The 22,521-nt window shown below is 40.9% G+C and overlaps 3 protein-coding genes and 1 long non-coding RNA gene across 8 annotated transcripts; 1 reads left to right on the plus strand and 3 right to left on the minus strand.

Annotated features, from left to right (window-relative positions):
* Positions 1-47: 47 nt before the first annotated feature.
* LOC138411381 (uncharacterized) lies at positions 48-3,289 on the plus strand. Its single transcript, XR_011244020.1, has 2 exons — positions 48-186; positions 2,291-3,289. It is a non-coding gene; the product is annotated as an uncharacterized lncRNA (long non-coding RNA).
* nxf1a (nuclear RNA export factor 1a) lies at positions 1,173-12,227 on the minus strand. Of its 3 annotated transcripts, XM_020103851.2 has the most exons (23): positions 12,085-12,227; positions 11,724-11,838; positions 10,694-10,750; positions 10,058-10,268; positions 9,644-9,812; positions 9,472-9,555; positions 9,038-9,142; positions 8,797-8,877; positions 8,624-8,693; positions 8,402-8,490; positions 8,200-8,307; positions 7,999-8,108; positions 4,814-4,850; positions 4,425-4,493; positions 4,226-4,281; positions 3,926-4,033; positions 3,280-3,338; positions 2,673-2,788; positions 2,536-2,578; positions 2,363-2,441; positions 1,736-1,918; positions 1,586-1,646; positions 1,173-1,509 (listed from the first exon to the last, which is right to left on the minus strand). In XM_020103851.2, the coding sequence occupies exons 2-23, from the start codon at positions 11,788-11,790 to the stop codon at positions 1,471-1,473; spliced, it is 2,001 nt and encodes a 666-aa protein (XP_019959410.1). In that variant the 5' UTR covers positions 11,791-11,838; positions 12,085-12,227; the 3' UTR covers positions 1,173-1,470. The 3 variants fall into 3 exon arrangements, with proteins under 3 accessions (XP_019959410.1, XP_019959493.1, XP_019959572.1); XM_020103934.2 differs by lacking the exon at positions 12,085-12,227 and having other exon boundaries at positions 11,724-11,921; XM_020104013.2 differs by lacking the exons at positions 10,694-10,750; positions 11,724-11,838; positions 12,085-12,227 and adding an exon at positions 10,816-11,057.
* A 516-nt stretch (positions 12,228-12,743) lies between these two features.
* On the minus strand, positions 12,744-17,256 carry LOC109636960 (inositol-trisphosphate 3-kinase A-like). Of its 2 annotated transcripts, XM_069531434.1 has the most exons (7): positions 16,317-17,256; positions 15,181-15,265; positions 14,764-14,977; positions 13,920-14,124; positions 13,709-13,810; positions 13,403-13,474; positions 12,744-13,204 (listed from the first exon to the last, which is right to left on the minus strand). In XM_069531434.1, the coding sequence occupies exons 1-7, from the start codon at positions 17,196-17,198 to the stop codon at positions 12,932-12,934; spliced, it is 1,833 nt and encodes a 610-aa protein (XP_069387535.1). In that variant the 5' UTR covers positions 17,199-17,256; the 3' UTR covers positions 12,744-12,931. The 2 variants fall into 2 exon arrangements, with proteins under 2 accessions (XP_069387535.1, XP_069387534.1); XM_069531433.1 differs by having other exon boundaries at positions 13,403-13,810.
* A 253-nt stretch (positions 17,257-17,509) lies between these two features.
* On the minus strand, positions 17,510-22,520 carry LOC109642822 (seipin-like). 2 transcript variants are annotated; one of them, XM_020107798.2, is made up of 10 exons: positions 22,365-22,520; positions 20,703-20,950; positions 20,523-20,601; positions 20,241-20,384; positions 20,070-20,105; positions 19,178-19,312; positions 18,972-19,069; positions 18,272-18,428; positions 18,048-18,123; positions 17,510-17,907 (listed from the first exon to the last, which is right to left on the minus strand). In XM_020107798.2, the coding sequence occupies exons 1-10, from the start codon at positions 22,425-22,427 to the stop codon at positions 17,753-17,755; spliced, it is 1,191 nt and encodes a 396-aa protein (XP_019963357.2). In that variant the 5' UTR covers positions 22,428-22,520; the 3' UTR covers positions 17,510-17,752. The 2 variants fall into 2 exon arrangements, with proteins under 2 accessions (XP_019963357.2, XP_019963424.2); XM_020107865.2 differs by having other exon boundaries at positions 17,760-17,907; positions 18,003-18,123.
* Between the last annotated feature and the right edge of the window lies 1 nt (position 22,521).

Here is a 22,521-nt window from a genome sequence, read left to right on the forward strand (position 1 = left end):
AACCCGGAAAAGAGACGATCGATTCCAGTCTCGACTCCGGCGCCATCTTTGTAAGGTCAAATAAAGGAAGTTTGGGCAATTTCTTTCAATATAACTCTAAAATATGAACACGTTGTCGGAGAAGGCCTCTGTTCCAGCATGACTCTGCCCCAGTGCACAAAGCAAGGTCCACGAAGGCACGACTGGGTGAGTCTGGTGTGGAAGAACTCAAACACCTTTGGGATGAACTAGAAGTGAGATTGCAGCCAGGTCCCCTCGTCCAGCATCAGTGTCTGTCCCTCTTTATATACAGTCTATGGTCTGTCCTCACAAAGGCTCTCCTGTAGGTGTAAGGTGCATGTGTCCCGATACCTTTGTCCATATAGTGAATGTTGGATACAGCAAAACATGCCATTGTCCTTAAGTGCTTTCACAATGATTGATAACCACCTTCACCTTTTCTAATTATTCAATATAAGTAAACAGTAAGTCATAATATAAGATAATGTCTCCACTGAAAAAAAATAAGCTACTGACAAGAAAGTAAACTGTGTTAACACATTTTGAATTTAGAGCTTGGGAAACATTGAAGGTGAATATGGAATTAGTTATTTCATATATACTTATATCAATGAAGATCCACATCACGTACTTAGCTCAGATCTAGATAATGTTTTATAAATAGAAGTGATCTTCAATAGAGTGGAAAGTCAACTAATAATTTGCAAACACTTAAATATATTAAGTACAAAGTATATAAATAGTTATAAAAGAGAGAAAGAGGATTTGTGCCATGTTTAGCAGCTTGGACAAGTTTAACACTGGAGACACCATCATCTCCACTTCAAATGAACATAATGTATTTATCAGCAAATGTTGAAATCTTTTTACATCCCAATACTGATGTATTTGTCCGTCCCAGTTTTTTGGTTTAATATTGAAGTTGTTAGAGCCGTAGTTGTGTCCATATATTAGCTAACTCTTGAGGAGCCTGCTCAGTCGTCTTTAAGACAACTATTTTAACGTGCTATATATAAGGAGACTGAGAGAAGTTCTCAAATCTCCAGAAAAAAAGCAAAAACTGGATCTTTGAGTTAAGATTTTTCCATGTTTTCCTGAGTATATCCAAATTTAAAGGTTTAACTTTGATACTCAAATATATAAATAAAATATTATTGTCAAAGTGAAATGTATCAGTTGTGAGAAAATATTTTTATTGTTGAACACAATACAAGTCCAGCCATCAGTCTTTATTCCTATGAAAACATGTAGTGAACGTCTATACAAACCAAACACTAAGATTACTGTAATAGCTTGGATCTTAACATCAGTTGTTTGGTCAAACTGTTGACATTTGGCTGCTAAAACAAAGCAATAATCAAAGTAAAGTGACCTTGATCATTTTTTAAAAACAAACAAAAGAAGCCAACAGTAAAAATTAAACAAAAGGCATAAATAAAATAACTGCAGATTTCAGTATGATTCAACTCTTCATTTAATGAATGCAACATCAGGAATATGGCCATCCGCCTGGAAAGAGAGAAAAGTGTTTTAGAGCATTGCTATGAAAACGATCACACAAATGAATGACTGCAAATCAAGTTACCTTTAACTGAGTGAAGATTTGTGCCGCTCTGTTGAAATCCCATTCGTTGTCTTGCAGACACCTGTAACACAGAACAAGTGTTCAGATATTTTGAGTTATCTAAATGAATGTCTATCGCACTGAAACACAACATGGGGATAAAAGCCTTACTTTTGGGACCATTCCAGGTTCATGCCAGACTTCTGTGAGAAGGCAGTGAGCATCTCCTGCTGCGGTGCGGTGAGGGTGGGAACAGGGCTGGAAGAAGGAGTTGGGGCGGGAGCTACAAAGGCGCGGCGGATCTCCTCTGTTGTGGCCATTCGGATAAAAAGCTGGTCGTTCACGATGCACAAACTACAACACAGAAGAAACAGACAGATTTAAGTTTCAACGCTTCAGGAGGTGGTGGACTTACTCCTCTGAAAAGTGTTGGTGGTCGTCTTAATTCGCTAATAAAAGGCTTTGAGATACTTAGATACTTTTGGTGACTGTTAAATAAATAAAAATAAACACAATTAAAATATTTGTCAGAACAATTTTTGGGGGAAAATTAGGCTAGAAATATAATTTTTTTATATTGGGGAAAAATCAAACAAATCCCAACAGTTATGTAAGTGAGACTGTCTTATTTTGTTAATATTCATGATGTTTAAAGTGCAGAAGACAAGGATGGTATTTTCTTGGTGACCCACAACTGCTGTTCCTATTGTTTGTATTTGGAAACAGGCACTTTCTACAGGGAAATCAAGATGGACAACAGGAAGACCATAGAAACCATTGGGAGCTCCCTAAACGTACCCAGAACCCCCTGCTGGGACTGTGATGAAAACTCGAGAGAAGGCCATGGTAGAGTCTCGGGATTTACCGTCAACAGCAACTGTAAACAACAGACGGGACATAAATTAGTCATAAAAGTAAGCATTGTTTAATCTTTACAGTGAGTGGGAACCACATTTAAAATCATTACTCACCTTCTTTGAAGACACCACTCACAGTGAATGACAGCAGCGTGTTCTGTAGACAAAGGTTTTTAAGGAGTTAATGGAAATGATCCACAGTGAGACGATGTTGCCTCAAGTACAGGCCAAAATAACAAACATGAACTCACTGTGTAAGTGTTTACATCGACAGTAAAGGAGGCGATGTCGTGCTGAGTTTTGGGCAACTCGTTGATGAAAGCAACCACGTTCAGCCGCGTGTGCTTCAGTAGTCGAAACCTCATAGCTAAAGAGGGAGAGATCCAAAGAGGGAAAAAACTCACATTACAAAAATATTCAGTGTCAACTATTCAGATGCGATGATGGTTGCCATGTAGTAACTAGTCTACAGCCCATGTAGACCTAACCACAAAACCCACCTACTCACTGAGTGGCAGTTTTTTTTCTTTCCTCCACAGAGGATGCTGAAGCATATACAAATATACACAGTATATACAAATATACATTTCTGATGTTGTTTCCCTTTTGAACAATAATTGATGATTACTAATGCGACACAAATATAATATAAAGTCTTGCTAGATATGTCAGGCTGCTGTCATAGTCAGTTCATATTTAACCTATATTAGAATGTTTCATTGATATTATTCCTATGCAGGTTATGGTAATCACAGTCATTCACTGAATCATGTGCTGCTTATTTCTTATTGTTTATAGCAGACCGATGGCAGCACTGCCACTTCCCCATCAGTGAAAGATTTTGAAAGGTAAACTCACTTGAATCTTTGATCCTTTTCAGGTTTCGAGTGTCTTTGTGATATTCTCCCAGACTGCTCCTAAATGCCAGGAAAGACAGAATCAATGAGAATACAGCTCAGACTCAGGCTACCGCCACACTGATGATTTTATCTTAAAACAGGGATTTAAAACTCAGACCATCTCCGTCCAGATGAGCATTCTAGCTCTAAAGCAAACTGTCTATTTGCATAAGGTTGTTAGGTTGCAGAAAATGATATAAACAAAACAGCTACAGTAAAAAATAAGTGCCTAGTTTTTTTCTTTGCTTGGACTTACCTGTTAGTCCAGTAGTTACTATTAAGACCAAATCAGGACGCAAATGTGGGTGACTGCATCTTCTTTTTCTCAATAATCCATCTGTCCTTACTAAAACACAACCCCTGAGTTTTCAAACCAAAAAAGGACCAGCAGCTTTTTCAAAAGTCTCCATTGAGGTACTAAACATAGTGCGGATGCCAGTCATAATTGTTGCAAAACAGATGTCTTTAAAACTAAGATGGACAGCTGTGGATGTAGCTTGGATAAGGAGGAGTGGGCTCCGAGATAACAGCAGCCCATGATGGCTGGAGCTCCACAAAGATGAATTAGTGCATCACATTCCCAGTGTCTTTGAGCATGTTCTTACCTGGAGGGGTTCTGGGTAGAATAAGGAGTTGTCATGGATAACGAAGCTCCATCATGGTAAGCATCAAGAAGCGGCTGTCTGTCCCCAGAGTCGTATATGCTGTAGTACCTGCAACACAATCACATGCAACACTTTTCTTGTGTTCCTGAGATTATAACTTGCACACAAACCTTTTTGAAGGTGAAATGAAGGTGTTTTAAAGCAGCGCTAATTAAAAAGCCACTAGTTGGGGTAATATAACCAGAGTATTAACCTTGGAAAATGGCCAGTAATTAACAGACTATTTATATAGACACTCACTGTTGTAGAAAGCGAAGAATGAGAGCCTTGATTTCATCAGTTCCAAAACAGCTGCCCTGGATTATCAAATTGAGAAAAAAATGTTGTTAAAAAATAGTTTCACATGGAGGACAGTGCATCTTAAACTTACACATGTAGTGAAAGACAAGAATACAATGTTTCAAAATTGATGTATCAATCACATGATAAAACAAGTAACCTTGCACGGTGGGATGGTGGTGGGTGTTTCCACATCAAATCCAATGGGTGGGGGGAGATCATGACCATCCTTAAAAAAAACAAGACATATTAGCAGTTCTTTAAAGATGTCACAGACTTGAGATGCTGATAGTACTCATGACCAGCTTTAACAGATAGAAATACAAATCTACAATAAGCTCATAAAGATGGAGGAAATGCAGCCACACTGTAAAATGACATAAAAGCTATCAGATGTTTATTGTTATATTAATAAGAGGGTGCCAGAAAACCCAGAGTTTCTCATTACGTCCTTACTCAGTGTGGTTCAATTGCAACCAACTTCGTATATGTATTGAAAGAACAGAGGCTAATGATAAATGATGAGGCGAGATAAACGTGTAGACTCACCAGTTTGAGAAGCCGAGGAAACCTCTGCCGCACAGCACTGGTACAGGAACAAAAATCAAGAGCAGGAAAGTTATCACAAAAGACCACATACCCACACAGCTGTAATGTGTGTGATGTTCAAAACTATAATGCCACAGACAATCACACTCACAGACCCCCTTAATGTTTTTTTTATTCCCCTCAGTTGTTGTCATTTTATGCTGTAAGGTTTGCAAGAAAATTTAGGAGAATACAGACATGTACAGATACATGGAAATTGTGTAACCACATCCAGTGTCTCAAAGGACTTATTTTTCAACAACAAATGGTGTCTTGTACACACTGTCATCCTTCCTTCAGTTTCATGCTGTACTCTTTGGCTCTTCTCCCACCCCAAATTTTACTTACCAGCAGGTACTCACCCTCTTCCCCAATATGGGTCTCTACACAGATATGACATAGGGAAGCAACATAAGCACACTGATTCTAAGAGCGCACACATACAAACATGCAGAGACCCACGACTGCACTGGAAACCAGCAAACACATCCATGTTTATTAGTAAAATACTGGGAGAGAGGTGGCCAGGAGTCTGGTGTCAACTCCCCCCAAACTCTGGCCCAGATGTGGGGGAGCAGATGAATCTACATCACGACAAAATCAAACAGGGTCTGGGTAAAAAGAATATGTAAAGTAAAATGCACACAGACACCAACACAAGTCGTCTATCATTCAGAAGACAGAGACAATTGCTAAACATCATGTGAGGGATTTTCCCAGTGTGTGCGCCCATGATTATCAGCAAAGAAAGACAACCCGAGAACAGAGCTCAACAAAAAGGACAGGTGGCCTCAAAGTGAGCTGGACCCAACAGTCCCACCACTCATCCTATAGTCTTCCTCTACTGCACAAGCAAAACAGTAATCACTGTCGCATAGTTACCATCACTTCTGAACAGATGGGTCTTCATGCACTAATAGTAGATGGACTGTTTTCCTTCAGACCTCAACCCTCTGGTTACAGACGGACTGGGATATTAGACATTTATGATCTCTGCTGAATATTTGAGCTTTATCTACTCGTCACAGCCGTCAGAAACTGGAAGAGTGTGTTCTCACTTATGTTGACTTATTTCGGGGCAAAAGTGAACTTGGGAGTTCAGAAATCACTTCCCTCAGAAGTTAGTAAAGGTGGCCTGTTTCAGGCCAGATAGAACCAAGTTAGTGGAAGAGACAAACAGTGTTTTCTCTTTGGCTCATCATTGGTCATTAATGACACGTATCCACTTTACTTCAGCCCAACGGCTTCTCCTGTGGAGTCCCGTCTTCTCAATTTCTTCCCGTCACATTCTTAGTGAGCCAGAGCTCATGGGGACTGAGGCGGAGTAATCGTGACTGTGCCTGCCTTAGGTTGTCCCATGTTTTTGAGGTGGGATCTTACCCGTCATAGGCTATCCAGCCTTCCATACTCGCCTGATACAGGGATCCCAGTTGCCAAGGATGCTACAAAGGGATCGGAATCATTGGCTGTGGGTTTTCTTTTGTTTCATCCAAACATTTGTCAAGACACCTGTGGATTGCCCTCTCTTCAATAAACAAAACTACGCTGTGAGATAATAATGCTCAAGATTGTGTTGGATTGATACTTTAAAAGCAGTAGATCATGTAGGAGGACTGTCATGCTGACGGTCTCCTTTAAAGTGTCTTATCAAGGGTTTTTAATATAAGCCGTTAAGTGGTGGCATTTTTACTGCAGGTAATGGAAAACTAACTAGGATATCAGCAGAGGAGTGCTGGGTACAGCAACACTGAGCACCATAACAGAGACCAAAGCATGATAGGATGTCCCTCATAAAAGGTGAATAACTGCAGGCAGCTGTTCAAACTGGAAAGTTAAAGCAAGCTGAAAGGAAAACAATGTGGAAGCACATCTCGGTTAGATGATCCTCAGAAACTTTAAGTTAGGAAGTGTTTGTTAAAAGAATGTTGAAAAAAGGAAACATTAATTATCAAGTAGAAAGAAATTATTTGAAGTAACTGCAGATAAATTCATTCATTTCTACTTTGGTGCAATGTATACAATATGCGTTTTATATTGTTTATATATTTAAATATGTTTCCACACAACAAAAACACAAAATAGACAAAGACAGGGAGTTAAAATTGAATGTCGGCTGGCTCCTTGAGATCATCCTTTACTGTTAGGGAAACAGTTTAGTTATCACACAGGCAACTTGCTGTTTGATCCGCTCGAGTTTATGATACACATGTTTAAACCTGCAACACAACACGAGACGTCAGGACATCAGGGTTAAATCGATTAATAACTATTTCAGAATATAGGACTAGATGAGGAATATATGATTATCAGTTCCTGTGAGGACACACACACACTCTTGTAGACAGAAGATGAATTCTTCCCAAAGGTTCTGACTCAAAGCGGTGTTTTTACTTTATTGTTGCAGAAGAAGCTACTTCCTGATAAACATCAGTTCTACCTGAGAGTGATTAGAAAACATCAGAGGAGCAGAGTCACTTGTTGACCTGCTCGCTCATATGTTCCGCTTTTTTATTGGGATGGTTATGATTTAGATGACAAACTTAAGATCATATATTTAGTTATTAATCGATGGTGTCAGATCATGAATCCTCCAGTCCTGGCTGTATGCATCACGTCTCATGTTGTACTGACTCATTTTTCATGTTTAAATGCAGCCTGATAAAATCTAGAGCGAATCAAACAAACACCAAGTAAACTTCATGTGATCAGGTCCTAAGACTGTGTGTCGCAGTAATAGATGCGTCTGTACCGCTAACACCTGGGCCGTGTCTGTGGAGACGTCATGCAGCGTGTGGTCAAACATGGTGTTCCCTCTCACGTTTTATCATAGGTAAACTCATTCATTCAGCGTTCACCAAAAATATGAACGCTGTTTATTGAACTATCATGCACAACACTGAACTGCGCAGGTTAATGCGTCTCAGTGCAGTGGCGCTGATTTGATTTTTATCACGATATATAATGATATCAACTGATATGAAAAAAATTATCGTGATAAGATGTTTTCCCATATCACCCAACCCTATTTGCAGCACAATGCTGATTACTCTCGCTACAGAGACACCCCTATTTGCACACAAGCAGTCACACCACTGTGTCCCTTCCATAGTGACGTCACCCCTCATCCCCCAAACTCGCTGACTGACCTGATGTATGAGGCCTGGTCCTTGAAGTACAGACACAGAGGGTTCCTGTTCAGCCACAGCTCCACCAGCTTCAGGCCTTTCACCTTGTCCAGTTCCCGATCAGACTTGAGCTAAACCCCACAGAAACCGAACAACATGGTGTGAGGAGGATTTCAAATACGTGCGGTTATTAGTTGAGATTAAAAGAGCAGCCTGTCTTACCTCATTGTGGGAAAGGTTGAGCGTCTTCAGATTAGGCACCTTGGAAACCAATTCAGAGAGTTCATCCAGTTTGTGGATACGGTTGTTGCTCAGGTTCAAGCAAGTCAGCTGGCAACAGTCAGATAAGAAACAAGTACCTTCAGTTTGACCCTTTTCTTAGCATTAACAATGAATAATCATGTGTCACATGTTTTAATCTTACCTCTGGAATGTTTTCTTCAATAATGGTAATGACAGCTTCCATGTGCGTCTTCCGATTCAAGGTGACTTCAACTTTGTGGGACACCAGGTCTGTTACAAATTAAGAAAAAATTAAATCATCTAAAATAAAAACCTAGAATTAGAAAATCATTTTACACTCTATTGAATACTAAATGTACAAAAACACCACGGTCTACTTTGATCACAGAAAGAGTCTAATTACCTGGGTCTGTGCGGATGTTATTCAGGTCAAGTGCTTGCTGGGAGCCATCAAAACGTTTTGCCATACATTGCTGTGAAAGATAACAGCAGACATGAGAAGTCAGATCTGCACCGCAAAAAAAAATAAATCACAAAATTAGGGGCAACGGCCAAATGAAATTGAATCTAGCTCACCTTCAGGTGCTCTAAGTGTTCAGGCTTCAGGTCAGCGAGGAGGAAGGATGGTGGAGAGTGGGAGTTTACGTGTACCTCAACCTTTAGAGAACAAACATCAGGTGAGAGAGGTTAGTAAATAAAGATACAAGGTAGACATTGAGTTTTAGATGAAATGTGTGTGTCAAAATACCCAGGAAAAGAAGTAGGGATGACTAAAATAGCAATTTAATGTAACAATGATCTAAAAGCTCCAACATACCTTATAACCATCTGTGTCTGTGATCTTGTGAGAACATTTGCGTAAAGCGATAGAAGCAGAGGGATCATCCACGTAGAAATGGGCTCTGTCGTGGTCCACATGGTACTGGAGGATTTGGGGAGAGAGAAAAACAATCAAGATCCATCTACACAAAGACATTGTGCAAAAAATCTGGGCTGTCAAAGTAAAAACATTTATCTTATCGACACTCAAAGCACTCTTAATGGATTAAAATGCTCTATCCATGCTGCAATTATAAATCAAAGCACTGGACTGGAAGCTCACGCATATCATTCGAAACATTTGCTCATAGAAGACCTTTTAATTTGTACAAAAATAAGAACTATGCTAAAGCCATTTTCAAAATCTATGAGTACCAAATTAGTTTGGTGATTAGTAAACATGTAAATAGAGCAGAAATGACTTAACCTCACCTGTACAGCTGTGAAGGGAATTGAACAAATGTTCTGAAGAGCGGTCAGTAACCATTTCTTGTCATATTTTCTCCCATGTGGTATCTGTCAAACAGACAAAGGAAAATGTGATGTTCTTCAACACATTACAAGCTAATCTGTCTTTTCTCATTTGAATGTTAATAATACTCACTGTTACTTTAGACCAGCCTGACTGGTTCTTTCCTCCTCCTCCATTGCCGCTTCCTCCGCCTCGGTCTCCTCCTCTGAAGCCACCACCTCTACCACCTCCTCCTCTCCCTTGTCGCCTGTCTCTGTCAAATCGTCCTTCTCCTTTTCGGAAAGGTTTCCCATATGGGTTGCTAGAGAACAAAACAGAGATTTAATCAACTCTCCTTCAGCCAGTGTCTGCATGCTCTTGCTGTGCGGAGATATTTTCCAACAAGCCAGGATGAACTGAAGCAGAGTTTCCTTTGGCTTTTCTAAATTTCCTGAAAAAAAGTCCTGACAGTAATCCTTTTTGTACTGTTGTAAATATTTCTCCCCTACAAAAATGCTTTTTATTTTTTGATGACAAACAGTGACTTATCCCATCAGGCACACTTACAATCTGTGTTGGGAGCCGTTGTCTTGAGAGCCTTCACCCATAGTTACATCTCCATCAGTGTCTTCAAGCCTAGACCGTGGTCCTGGACCTCCAAAGCCACCCTGATGGCCTCCCCGCTGGCGGTCTCTGCGAGATCTGTCATACGACCGTCCCTTGTGAGCGCCTCGGCCTTTGCGATTACGAAATTGTGGTGCAGTTCTATCATCGTGCTCTGACAAAGAATAAGAATTCAAGAGTTACTTAGCAAGTTTGGCAATTATGTCAACACATACATCCGAGAAGTTGTAATGTATCAAATACATCTAAATATAGAATATCAAGTTTCTGACCATGTGAAAAATAATATTCACTACAAGCGGTATATTTTATTTATGATACATTGATATTTATTTGATCACAATAATGATATATATACACTATACTCAAACAGAGGGAATAAACATGGTACAGGACAGACCAGCTCTTTTTAACCGCAGCAATAACTGCTAAAGATGTAGTCTTTGTTTAGACTGGAGTCCATAGCTCGGTAATCAATAAAAAGAAAACGGTTGAAATGATAAGGCAGTGTATAAATGCATGTTCCGATAAATTGCCATGATTAGATCCTCGGGTATCTTCATGTATGTCTGGTTTTACCTTCTTCGACCATGAGATCAGCTCTCCTGACATCTCTCGCCATTAAGTTCCCATGGTCTGAAAATAATTGTACAAGGTGCAGAACGTGTGAGACTCATGCGGTAGTGAAAATGGTTTCTTACCGTTGTAGTAATGTCCGCTGTCCGCCATAGTTCTCGAATATTGATCGCCAAAAACAAAACACCGCAACTCGTGTGGTTAATAAAAGCGTGTTCTCTATTTCATACAACACAGAGGCTGAGACTGCGGAAGAGAGGACGAGAGGACAAACACGACGGCGATCTGATCGCAATCTCTTTAACTTGCTGTTAGCTATTAGCTGTTAGCTCCGATTGCGTGATGATGGAAGGAGGAAGTACTTCTTATACCTTCAACTTCCGGGGTCACGAAATAGCGCGGCCAATTAAAAAAAATATAGTTACCATGTAAAACAATTTAAAAAGAAGAATGCATTTCCAACGTAAAGCTTAACATACACGCAGCGTGGTATATTGAATGTATTTATGTTTTCACAATAATGAGACCAACTCTTTACAGTTGCTCTTTATGGATCTACCCAAATAAACTAGCAAAGTTAAAAAAAGGAACAAAAAGAAACATCAGGTCGTTTTGATGAGATGAACCTGCAGAAAATTCAGCTGAAAAAATGTATTAACACTGACAGAGCCATTTTTGAATATATTTTGGATTTAACATTCCATATAATTTCAAAAAACAACTTCAAATATAGGTTAATATTAATGTTTGAATGTGGAATTCACATCGAGTCTTATCATTGAAAACACATAACAAATTTGAGGAATTATCAAAAAACGATCGCACAAGATTATTTTTTGGAATTATTTTTTACTCATCTTTTAAAATATGTATTCCATTCCTTCATAATTTATCCAACATGTACTGTAACACTACCCTCAGGATACTTCCAAATTAGTTTTACATCTTTAAATCAAACTAATAAAAAAATGAATGATGGGCACATTTTAAACGGAACATTTTAAACACATGGATGTGACTGGATCAGACTCACCGGCAGTCAAAGCACGTGTCACCACCAGGTTGGGGTAATCTCTCCGAAACAAGCTCCAGTGGTTCATCCAGGAAACCTCTTCAAACTCGCTCAGCCTTCAGGGAAACTATCCGGACTTTACGGTGTCGTATAGAAAAAACACGGAGCCGGATTAGAAATGCAAATTTGAACTTTTTGTTGCTTCGCGTCAGTCTGGTGCGCAGTTAATTAGTGTTAGCTAACTTTAGCTAACAGTTAGCATCAACATGGCGGAGCACGCTTCAGGATTCACAGACACACTCCGACAATATTCCCCGAGTCGACCGATTAATTTTGTGTTTCGCAGTAATCTGTGGATGTTTTGCGATGATAAATCACGCACCTGTCTGATGCCTCGGGCGGTGTCAGTCGCTCTGTCCCGCGCCACTCTGCTGCAATGTGCCAGGAAAAATCACGGCGACGCCCAGTGGACGGTGGACTGGAGCACTGTGTAACACGAGATACTGCGTCTGGACTGCTTCAAGAAACACACCCAAACACATCACTCCATCTCAACGAGCGTCCTGATGAGCCGATTTGTGTTTCAGTATTCAGACCTGGGCTGTAACTTCAATACTTAAATGCAGTTTTGAGGTAATTGTACTTTACTTCAGTATCTTATTCCACTACATATTATTTGTAACGCTTTATTTTACTGTAACTTTTACAATATTTCATTTCTTTGATTATTTCCTCCTGCTAAGAAGTTTGCTTCTAATTACACTTGGTTGGTTCAACTTATTGTGTTTGTCAAACCCTACTTGTGATATAAGACGACCGGCTATTCATTGTTTATTTCCCATTTTCACCAGTATAACACTTTCCAGATGCATCATACCATGGTGAATATATATAAAATATAAAATCCTCAATAGTGATATTGCAACATGTGTTTTATCATTATATATTAATCTTTAAAGTATCTTTAGTCTATATGAGACTTACTTAGAACTGCTAGAACCTGAGGGTTTTTTTCAACATTGTAGTAAGAAAGCATCGGTGGTAGAAACATGCATTTGGGGATTTTGGTCCTTCACAAAGGAAATAAAACAGGGAGGACCAATTTCCCGTAAAACAAATCTTCCCCTGTTGTCCCTTTCCGTGAATGAAATGAAGTAACAGTTCAATGGCGGTAATCGCACAAGCATTGTCCATCCAATGGTGAATTAGAGTGTCGTCTTAGGGTTATCTCAACCACATTCCTCAGTCTGCTTCATTAAAATGCTCCCCTCCTCTCTGCTGCTGTCCTCCTGACAGGAGGCCACACTGATGGCCTGGCTCAAAGACGTGATGAGGGAGGTCAGGCCAATGAGGTAGCCATCCTCCCTGCTCCCCTCGACCCACGGGATGTTGTGTCGGAGCTTGAACGCGTCCTGCACGGGGGTCGTCTTCCCAAAGTCTATCATCCACACGCTGGCCTTGCTGCTATGGTCGTGGACAAAGAGGAGCGAGCTGCCGATCACCTGATCCGATCAAAGATATTACAAATCATTATGAAACAAAGATGGATTTTGGTGAGTGAGGTGAAAATAAACTGGATCAGCCAAGAGATCTCCTGGTGAGTTGTTTATCCTTTATTGCATTAGCTTATATTTCATATCTTCATTTTTCACTTCAGCTAGAATCTAATAAAAAAAGAGAAGCATTGTGTCTAAACCGACCTCATGACTTCTGAAAAATGGTGAATTCATCAGTGCATCGCTCAGGGCCAGTAGTCTGGAGTGATAGGCTTTCTGAGAACAGAGGGGGAGAGACAGGGGAGACTGAAACTTAAACTGTTTCACTGTAACAAGTTGAATCGCTAGTTTAAAATAAATACATTTTATGGTTTCTGTATGATGTATAATATCTTCATACATGTTATGCATTTCTTTGGTTGCTATTTCAATGCATTTGTTTACATGGACAGTTTTTAAAGATGAGAGCAGAGTAATGTAACTGGTATTTGTGGGATAGGCAGAACTGACCAGGACGTCCAGCTTGTTCCTAGTGAAGTACAGCAATGCCTCTGTGACCTGAGCTAAAGTCTTAATTTTTCGGAAGTCCCGTTGGACACTGCCGTCCTCCATCTGACTCACAAAGACAAAAACACACCAGCACAGACAGGGGTCAGACAGGTAGATACGTTTGGGTAGTATGAGTTGAACAGTGATTTTAGTAGCCTCTCAAAGCACCTACCACGATGCCCTCTATTCTGAGGCCTAGTGTGGATGTAGAAGTGGTTGTATCCCTCCACTTAAGGTAGCGCCACTTGGTCACACCTTTCTCTGTGTGTTCCTCTGCTGACGGAGCGGACGGATCTATTTTCACCATCCTCTGGTACATGTCACTCCGCAGGGTGGCTTTGGTCTGAGCTTTGGCCAACTCCTCCTCCTGGTATGTCCTAACAGGGGAACTCCCATATTGTACATTGTGTTGAAAAATAAACTGTTACATGGAAAAACCGGCATTTCCTGTATTAATATATCCAGCCACACCAGAGGCATATCAGATCTATACATACACAAGCCACTTCAATCATCACTTGTCAAATACAGATGATAATCAGTGAAAAAGTGAACCCAATTAAAATGAAAAGATTTGCTTTGTATGTGAATTAATTGCTATATTACAAAATCACTTATTACTTAAAAAATTGGGGATGTGATGGTGGTTAAAAATTAGGATATAATGTCAAAGTCTTAGTTTTCAGAAATTCAGAATCGGCTTTATGGACCTTGAGGGGAGATTGTCTTGGTCGCTGACAGATAAATAGAATTCAATATGACCAAAAACTGCAGGAAAGCAGATTTTAGATTTAAAATCAACAATTAATTTGTGAATCAGTGAAGACCAGTGGTGATCAGAGATGGTTGGAGATGCTCAAAGAGACTCTCAATCATCATTTAAATAGCATAAGGCCTACTCTACCCTAACGTAAAAATCAAATTTCAAAAGTTGTAAATGAAAACGACCAAGCTGAGCGTATACCACTCTCCACAATCCAGTCCAGACACATCACCTCTAGAGGACTAAACTCTACCTGACTCCCATCTTGCAGTCCATGATCACTGGTTTCCTCAGGCCGCTCAGCAGGTCCTCGAGCCGGATGTAGCAGTGCTCCCCCCTGGTGACCGTGCCGTGAAACTGTGGGACAAAGGGTCTCAGTGGGTCCTTCATCAGGCTTTCGAGACACTTCGCCTCCTCTTCATTGTGCAGTTTCAGCACCTCCCCTTCCTCACTCAGCTGGAAGTTACCTGGTGGCACCAGCAACCAGACACAAAAGATCAAATTATCATGGTTCATATAATCGCTTCCTCAAGTGTAAATATTCCATCAAGAAATGTCCCCCCTGAGATCTATTTTCAAAAACAAATAGAAGTGATTTGCAGACTTTATCACATAAGTGTGGTCTCTGAGTTTTTGTAAGTGTCTGTTTTGGATGAACTGTTACACATGCCTTGATGTCCAGCCAGCTGGACCCAGGAGCTCTGCCGCCGCAGCGACCAGTGCATTATGGTCAGGTAGGTTTTCCAGGAATGACACTGAGGCACAAGAGCAGAGCAGGTTATGTTGTTGTCTTCACACCGCACAGATGCTGAGACAGAGTCGTATGTGAAGTAGTTCCCCATTATGCATATTGTATAAGGCATGCATATCGTGTACAGGGAGTGGAGCCTATCCCAGCAAGTTGGATTGCGATCAAGCTTAAGAATAATACCAACCATATTAACCTGCAGGCTGATCAGAAATCCCAATTCAACTGAACCTGAATGTCTACATGCCTTTTATTGGAAAGGCCTCACCCTGTAAGTACGGCTGAATCAGGGTACAAAACAATGTGAGATCCAAAACAAGGCTGCATGTTCATCCTTAGTTTCATCTTGTGGATTGGTTTCTTTGGATCCTTTTATTTGTACGTTTCTTCAGACAAAAGTGTCCACCAATTTAATTTCTCTCTTTGAGAAACCCCTGATAAAACACCACAAAGACCCTTCACCTTTTGACATTATATCTGAGATTGACAGAAGCTTGTCAGGGCACAATATTACAATATTAACTCTTGTCTTGAGTGTAGAAAACAAACTGAGCTGTTTGTATCAGCTGTTTGTATATACATAAAAAAATCTACGACTAAACAGACAAATCTAAACTGAAAAAACATGGGTAGCACAAGTGCATCTGAGCATGCTCAGTAAAGACTGATCATGCAAAAATTGCCATTTAGACTTCATCCTTCAAATTGCAGATGTTTGCTTCCTACATTGTACTGTTTTGATCACCAATTTCCTGCTGATTGAATTCAGATACAAATAGTCACATATGATTAGTCACTGTTGACTACTTACTACTTCACAACATACACTGAGAGAAAACAGCATTTCCTCTCTAATCTTCTTCTATCTACAGCAGCAGCAGCAGACGGACATGCAAACACCATTCAAATCTGACCCTGTCAAAGTCCTCATTCAATCCGATGCAAATCCACAGGACCACAGGTGCAAAGAACAGATGAGAAATATAATGTTAAACCTTCCATGGACAAACAGAACAACCAGTGCTTATAGTGTAGTAAAGGTATAGTTTTTTTCTCACCTTCCTAATTGTCTTCTTTTTGCCATCATCCTCTCCTTCACTGAAGACCTCGTCCTCCACTGAGGAGAGATTGATGGAGCAGGAGGAGGTGGAGGACGAGGAGTGTAACAGCTTGGATAGGATTGGACGTGGGGAGGACCACTGATGTGTCGTGGAGCCTCCTCTTGTTCCTGGCAGCTCCTCAGCCTCTTCTTCAAGGTTTTCAACACTCTCCTTCTCTCCATCTTTGACTGAAACGGAAAATCTCCTCCTCTCTTCATCCCTCTCTTCTATTTCAGAACTGGAATTTGTACTTCTCCTGTGTTTCCACTCTCTCTTTGTGCCCCCTACCCTTTCCACATCATCACAGCCCCTTTCTCTGCCATTCCCTTCCACTCTTCTCTTCCCACCCCACCTTCCTCTCTCCCATCTGCCTGTGTCGTCTTCATAGCTCCCACCTGACCTCCTCGCCCTTGATTTTGCCCTCACTTCATCCCTTGCACATCTCGGATTCACTTGAACATCATCTTTTCTTTCTGTGCCTTTAAAACCCTCTGTCCAGTCTTTCTTCATCATCTCATCATGGGTAAGAGGTTGCTGGTGAGGGATGCTTGTATCCGAATCGAGCTCACTGTCCCAGTCTCCGAGTCCACCTATGCACTGACTGTAAGGGGGGAAGCTCTTTGTCCACTGGAGATTGGGTCTTGATCTCTCTCCGACTCTCCTCCAGCTGGATGGTCCTTCACCCAGCGTAAGGGGTTGGTTCATCTCGTCAGAGACGTCATTACCCATTGTTTGTTTAATTTCTCGTTCCATCTTCATTCCCTCCATGTGCTTATCATCTGTGTCCATCTTTGTATCCCTGGAGGAGGCCGATGGAGAATCTCCACATGAGTCCAGCATGTTTAAATGAAATTACCTGTATCTTCCTGGTGTTAGTTTTCAGTGACTGAAAGCTCTGTGCCTGTCGGTGAGTTACATCTCTCTCTCTCACATGTTCTCTCTGCTGGAGCCATATTTTGCATGCAGTGACGTTACTACGTTTCCAAAGCCTCAGCCGCTGGAAGTTTGCCAGCTGTGTCCCACATCAACAGGACATCCAGGAATGACACCCGCCTGATAGCAGGTGTCCTCACACTGAATGAGTGTGTACTCTGTGAGTTTACTGTATCGGGTTGTGTTTTCTGACAACACAAAAGAATAAACAAATAGTCTCGAGGTTTTCAAAAGGGTTTATTGGATCAGGTGAACAGAGTAGATTCTAGAAAGCACAAGAGAAGCATTTTGGCATAAAATTCAATCAACTTAAAATATGTTGACAACATTTGAAGGTAAAGGTCATCCCTTAGCGTATCAGTCAGTATTAGATTTGCTCTTTCGGAGTAATTTTCAACCACACATCGCTCTTGAATCTTTATCATTACATCTTGCTTTCTGTTCTTCTTTTCTCTTCTTCTCTAATGTCCTCGGGCTGCCTCTAGTCCATTTATTTCATCCTGACCAAGTGTATCTATGTTCTGCTGCTCTGTGCTGTCACCAAAGTGCGAATCGGGCCTCTTCCAACTCTGATTTGTGGGGGTTACCCGGAGGGGTTCCAGCAGCTCTGCCGTACCTGTCAAAAAATTGGTTTCTGCAGTCAAACATGCCACAGCACACTCACTTTGTCAGTGCCTAGTGACTGATGCTAATATCTCAAAATAACAATACATTTCTGTGTGCCTTTGCAAGTGTGTCTGTGTCATTTCTTTGTACCCGCAGCAACATCTTTTTCATCCTCTTGCTGGTTGTTGTTCTTTTCCCTCTCTGACTCAGGTCCATCTGTTCTGAGCTGTAAATGACAAGGAGAACAAGCGCTCAGAGGCCACCCAGTCCGAGCCACAACACCTGAGAGGATTTTTGGCAACAATTCACACTCTGCTCAAGCACAAACTCGTGAAGTGCAGCTAAATAGAAGGGTCTGTGTGTGGTAAGTTCACTGTTGGCTGCTGTTCTTGTCCTCTCGCCTGCTCCACTTTCCACTCCACTCTCATCAGCAGCCTCACGTAGCTGAAGACGAAGAGGATGCTGAGGAAGATGAAGTTACTGGACACGCCCACCAGGGCCGATATGACAGGGAAGTAGAACAACAAGTATCTGATGAAAGGACACAGAAAAACAAAGAAATTCATTATGGCACCACATCTGTTGTCGTACGATGAGTTACAAGATTGCTAAAACAAGTATTCTCTTGAGGCGTTCTTAAGATAATACGTTAATGGTCAACACGACTTTTGACCTGTGACCACCAAAAACTAGACACTTCATCTTCAAGTCAAAGTCAACTATTTTGCCAAATATGAAGAAATTCCCCCAAGGTGTTCCTAAGATGTTTCGTTCACAAGACTTAAAACATGTTTTGTCAGGTCACAGGGACTTTGACCTTTGACCTGTGACCACCAAAATCTAATCAGATCATCTTTCAGTTCAACTGAATGTTTGCACAAAATCTGAAGAAATTCCCTCAAATTGTGGTTGAGATATTGTGTTAACAAGAATGGGAGGGGCGGACAGGCAGAAAAACTCAAAATCACTGCCATGAGATTGAACATTTTTAATTTCATAGTTTTCTTTATGATGTTACAGCAACTATCAGCTCTATGATACAGATTCAAGTTCAATTTTGTAAGTGACTCTCACCTAATTCCGTTGAAATGAGCATGAACGTAGAGCTCAGATGAGTAGATCTGCACCTTGGTGGACAGGATCTCAATGACAGCTGTGACGGAGGGGGCATACTGAACATGAAGATACAATTTACTGGTTAGTCTTAAAGCGAAATACTTTTTCATTCTTCAAGCAGACTTAACACACGCACACTCACAAAGGAGTGCACCACTACTCACAGGGTCGTCTGTGTAGTCAGAGAAGAGCTCCACCTCCAGCACTTGTTTCTGCTCAGTGGCTCCGGTCAAGAAGGCAGGAAAGAACAGCAGCGTTCCCAGCGTCCTCAGCAGCTCTGAGCGGTATCGCAGCATGCTCTGACCACAACATGACCACACAGTCACCCTAACAACACTTTACCAGAAATTACTTTATTCAATCCTCAACCCTCTAATGTGGGATACCCCAACTAACAAAAAGGGTTTTCAGTGGTGGCTTGATGAACATTTAGGAAGATTGATGTTGACACAGATTTTTTATCTTGTGTACGACTCGGTGACTGGGTTGTTTATTTTGTTTAATGAAAGCTGATCTCAATGAACCATGATCCACCCCTCTCTGATAGTGTCAGAAGGTTTCTAGGGCCACACAGTGGTATCGCCTCACAGAAGGGTTATTGGTTTGATACCCTGGTTGTGCCTTTCTGTGTGGAGTTGGCATGTTGTCCTCGCGTGTGGGTTTTCTCCTGGCACCACCCACTGTCAGAAGACATTCAGATTGGGGTTAGGTTAATTGGAGACTCTAAATTAACTGTAGGTGAGAATGAGCTGTGAATGTTTGTCTCTATATGTTGCCTCTTGCCCAATGTCAGATAGATAGGTGGTATAGATAATGGATAGATTGGGTTTCTGTTTTCTGATCACATGGTATTAAAGTGATCACATTCAATGACAGCATCTGCCTTGATCATGTCTCTGTTCCAGTCATTATTTCACATGTTCACTCCATCATCTCAATGAGCTGAACACTGCCTGTGTAGAAGTGGAGCTCTGCAGCAAGCGTATAAGCAGCTCTAATCTGGCTCTGCCAAGGTTGTGTGATTAGGAGGTTATTGTGCGTCAGCGCTGTACTTACGAAGCGAGTGCTGGAGGCAGACAGCAGTTGTTTTGCCTGAGAAACACACAGCAAAAGCAAACATGCACCAGTGAGTCATTGGAGTCTGAAGGAACTATAATAATAAAGCAGTTGGTTGTAAGTTCAAATGAGACTGCCTAGGGGAGTTGAGCAAATCTCTGTGCAACTCACACTGCGAGCAGAGGAGGCGACCTGGCCTCCCTCCTGAGAGAAACAGGTCGTCCTGATCATGAACATCCCCAGCTCCTGATTGGTTGGAGACTCAGGCATCTCCAGGGTCAAAGAGATCTGATAGGCCTGGCCAAACGACAGCACCTGAATAAACAATTAGAAGAGGACACCTTCTACTAGTAGTACAAACACAGGAAATTAAACACACACACACACACACACACACACACACACACACACACACACACACACACACACACAAACACACACACTCATACATACATGTTTCTTGTTCTTCATCAGAGAGATGTTGGCCACTGGATAAGCACACAGAAAAGAGGTGGGAGATTCACAGTCTGACCTAAACAAAAAAAGGTTAATAAGTAAGTAACACTAAGACATAAACCATAGCATAAAACACACAGTATTTGCAGTGTGGCCCTCAGCACTTCACATACACACCTGTAGTAATAGTGCACAGGTGTGGAAAAAGACGCCAAGGGCATGTACGAGTAGTAGAAGCTCCCGTATAAAAAGGCAGCGAGGCACAGGAGCAGCGAGATGACAAAGAACACAACAAAGCTCTGTATGACTCTCTGTTGGGCACTTGACATTATCAGGGTGACAGCATCCCGCAGCCTCAGGAGAGCCCGACCAATGGGGACTGACAGTTCCCCTGTACGCGAGTGACTTTCCTGATCCATTAATATCTGAAAATCCAAGAGAGGATGAAGAAAATGAAAGTGAAAAAAACAGATTCAAGATAGCTGCAGAACAAGGCATACAAAATACCCAGAAAGGTCAATGAACTATGTCATAGGCATGTTATACAAGGGAAATGTACGGATGGATTAAAAGAAGCATACTGGCTTCACTGAGACTGAATGTGTTATTTGATTTGATCCCTATTTTACTGAAAAAAGAGACATGGTAATTGTACATGGTTGGATATGGATGGATATTTTCATGTACTGAAGTTGAAAACACAGGTCAGTACATTCATTACACTGGTGAGAGAAAAACCACCGAGTCCAATCTCCATCACAAGCAGAGGCCTCGCACATCATATGACTCAGAACTGTGTCAATGGTTGACTGCAACTTTCACTTTAATACATGCAACAATCAAGCTGTTTGTATCTTTGATATAAACTGTAGCAGATGCTGGAGGAGGAAACGCTTCACTAAACATCAAATATAAATGTAAGCTGATTATTTTCTTGTTTCAGATAATTAAAGTTGTAATCATATCTATTTATTGAACACAAATATAAGTATAGAGTTAATTCACGTAGCAGCTTTCTATACAAATTGAAAAATTAAGATTTGAAGGCAAACAGCTTGTTTTGATGAGTTAGAAAACATTAGGGCAGAAGAATAAGGTTAGAAATCTTATGGGGTGAGAAGAGTGTGACAAAAACAAATCGGAAAATATTAAAATATTCGGTAAGATCAGAGCCTGCATTAAAAAAAACATTTTACATGGAAAAAGTTAAGATTAGTTAGATATTTATCTATAAGAGAGATTTAAACTAGGATAAGGAGCTTGTCAGACACATCTCGGGGAGATTTTTTGATAGTGTGGGCCTGAACAGAAAAAGGGATTTGGGATTGAGAAATAACTAACAAGGCCTTTTGCTGAAGGTCTAGAACAGGCCTTCAAGATCAACAAGAAAATCTGAGAATAAATTCTGGAATTTACAAGGAGAATGTAGAAAATGGGAATAATGTGATCTCTAATAATGGTTTTAGTGTGAAGCCTGGCTGCTGCGTTTAGGAGAAGCTGCATGTATCCAAACTCACTCACACGCATATCTTGCCATCCATCATTGTCAGAATCGTGTTTATCGCCAAGTAGGTTTACGACACACAAGGAATTTGCTTTGGTGTAACAAAAGTAAGAGGCGAGCACTGTAACTTCAGGGAGAGAAAAATAAAGACAGGAACCTAAAACACACGAACAATAATTAAAGAAGCTATATGAATATATAAAAATGAAAGTACGAATGTAAAACAATCTGTACTATATGAAAGTATGTGCAATATAGCTAGAGTATATAGAATATATATAAACATGCCTGCAACAGTCATTTGACTTTAGCATGCAAAAAAAAAAAATCCTCACCTCTGCTTTCAGTTGGCCTCCAAACTGTGAGGGACGACTTCTCCTTGTGTTGGTCCACAGCATGACACTGTCCCCTGAAGAGTTGTGAGCACAGAAACACTAACTTGGCTTTGGCTCTGTAAGAAGCTCTCATTGGACGACAGGGTTGAGTCCATCC

Source organism: Paralichthys olivaceus, chromosome 9 (genome assembly GCF_024713975.1).
Source record: "Paralichthys olivaceus isolate ysfri-2021 chromosome 9, ASM2471397v2, whole genome shotgun sequence".
Taxonomy (NCBI): domain Eukaryota; kingdom Metazoa; phylum Chordata; class Actinopteri; order Pleuronectiformes; family Paralichthyidae; genus Paralichthys; species Paralichthys olivaceus.

Coding starts and splice junctions, on each gene's coding strand:
- nxf1a (XM_020103851.2), bottom strand. CDS start 11,790: ATGAACCACTGGAGCTTGTTTCGGAGAGATTACCCCAACCTGGTGGTG. Junction 10,269..10,693: donor TGATCTCATGGTCGAAGAAG/GTAAAACCAGAC, acceptor ATTCTTTGTCAG/AGCACGATGATAGAACTGCA. Junction 2,789..3,279: donor GAAAAGGATCAAAGATTCAA/GTGAGTTTACCT, acceptor CTCCCTCTTTAG/CTATGAGGTTTCGACTACTG.
- LOC109636960 (XM_069531433.1), bottom strand. CDS start 17,198: ATGCTGGACTCATGTGGAGATTCTCCATCGGCCTCCTCCAGGGATACA. Junction 14,125..14,763: donor GACTGCAAGATGGGAGTCAG/GTAGAGTTTAGT, acceptor TTCCCCTGTTAG/GACATACCAGGAGGAGGAGT. Junction 13,811..13,919: donor TCAGAATAGAGGGCATCGTG/GTAGGTGCTTTG, acceptor TTTGTGAGTCAG/ATGGAGGACGGCAGTGTCCA.
- LOC109642822 (XM_020107798.2), bottom strand. CDS start 22,427: ATGCTGTGGACCAACACAAGGAGAAGTCGTCCCTCACAGTTTGGAGGC. Junction 20,106..20,240: donor TCGCCTCCTCTGCTCGCAGT/GTGAGTTGCACA, acceptor TGTGTTTCTCAG/GCAAAACAACTGCTGTCTGC. Junction 18,124..18,271: donor GACAAGAACAGCAGCCAACA/GTGAACTTACCA, acceptor TGTCATTTACAG/CTCAGAACAGATGGACCTGA.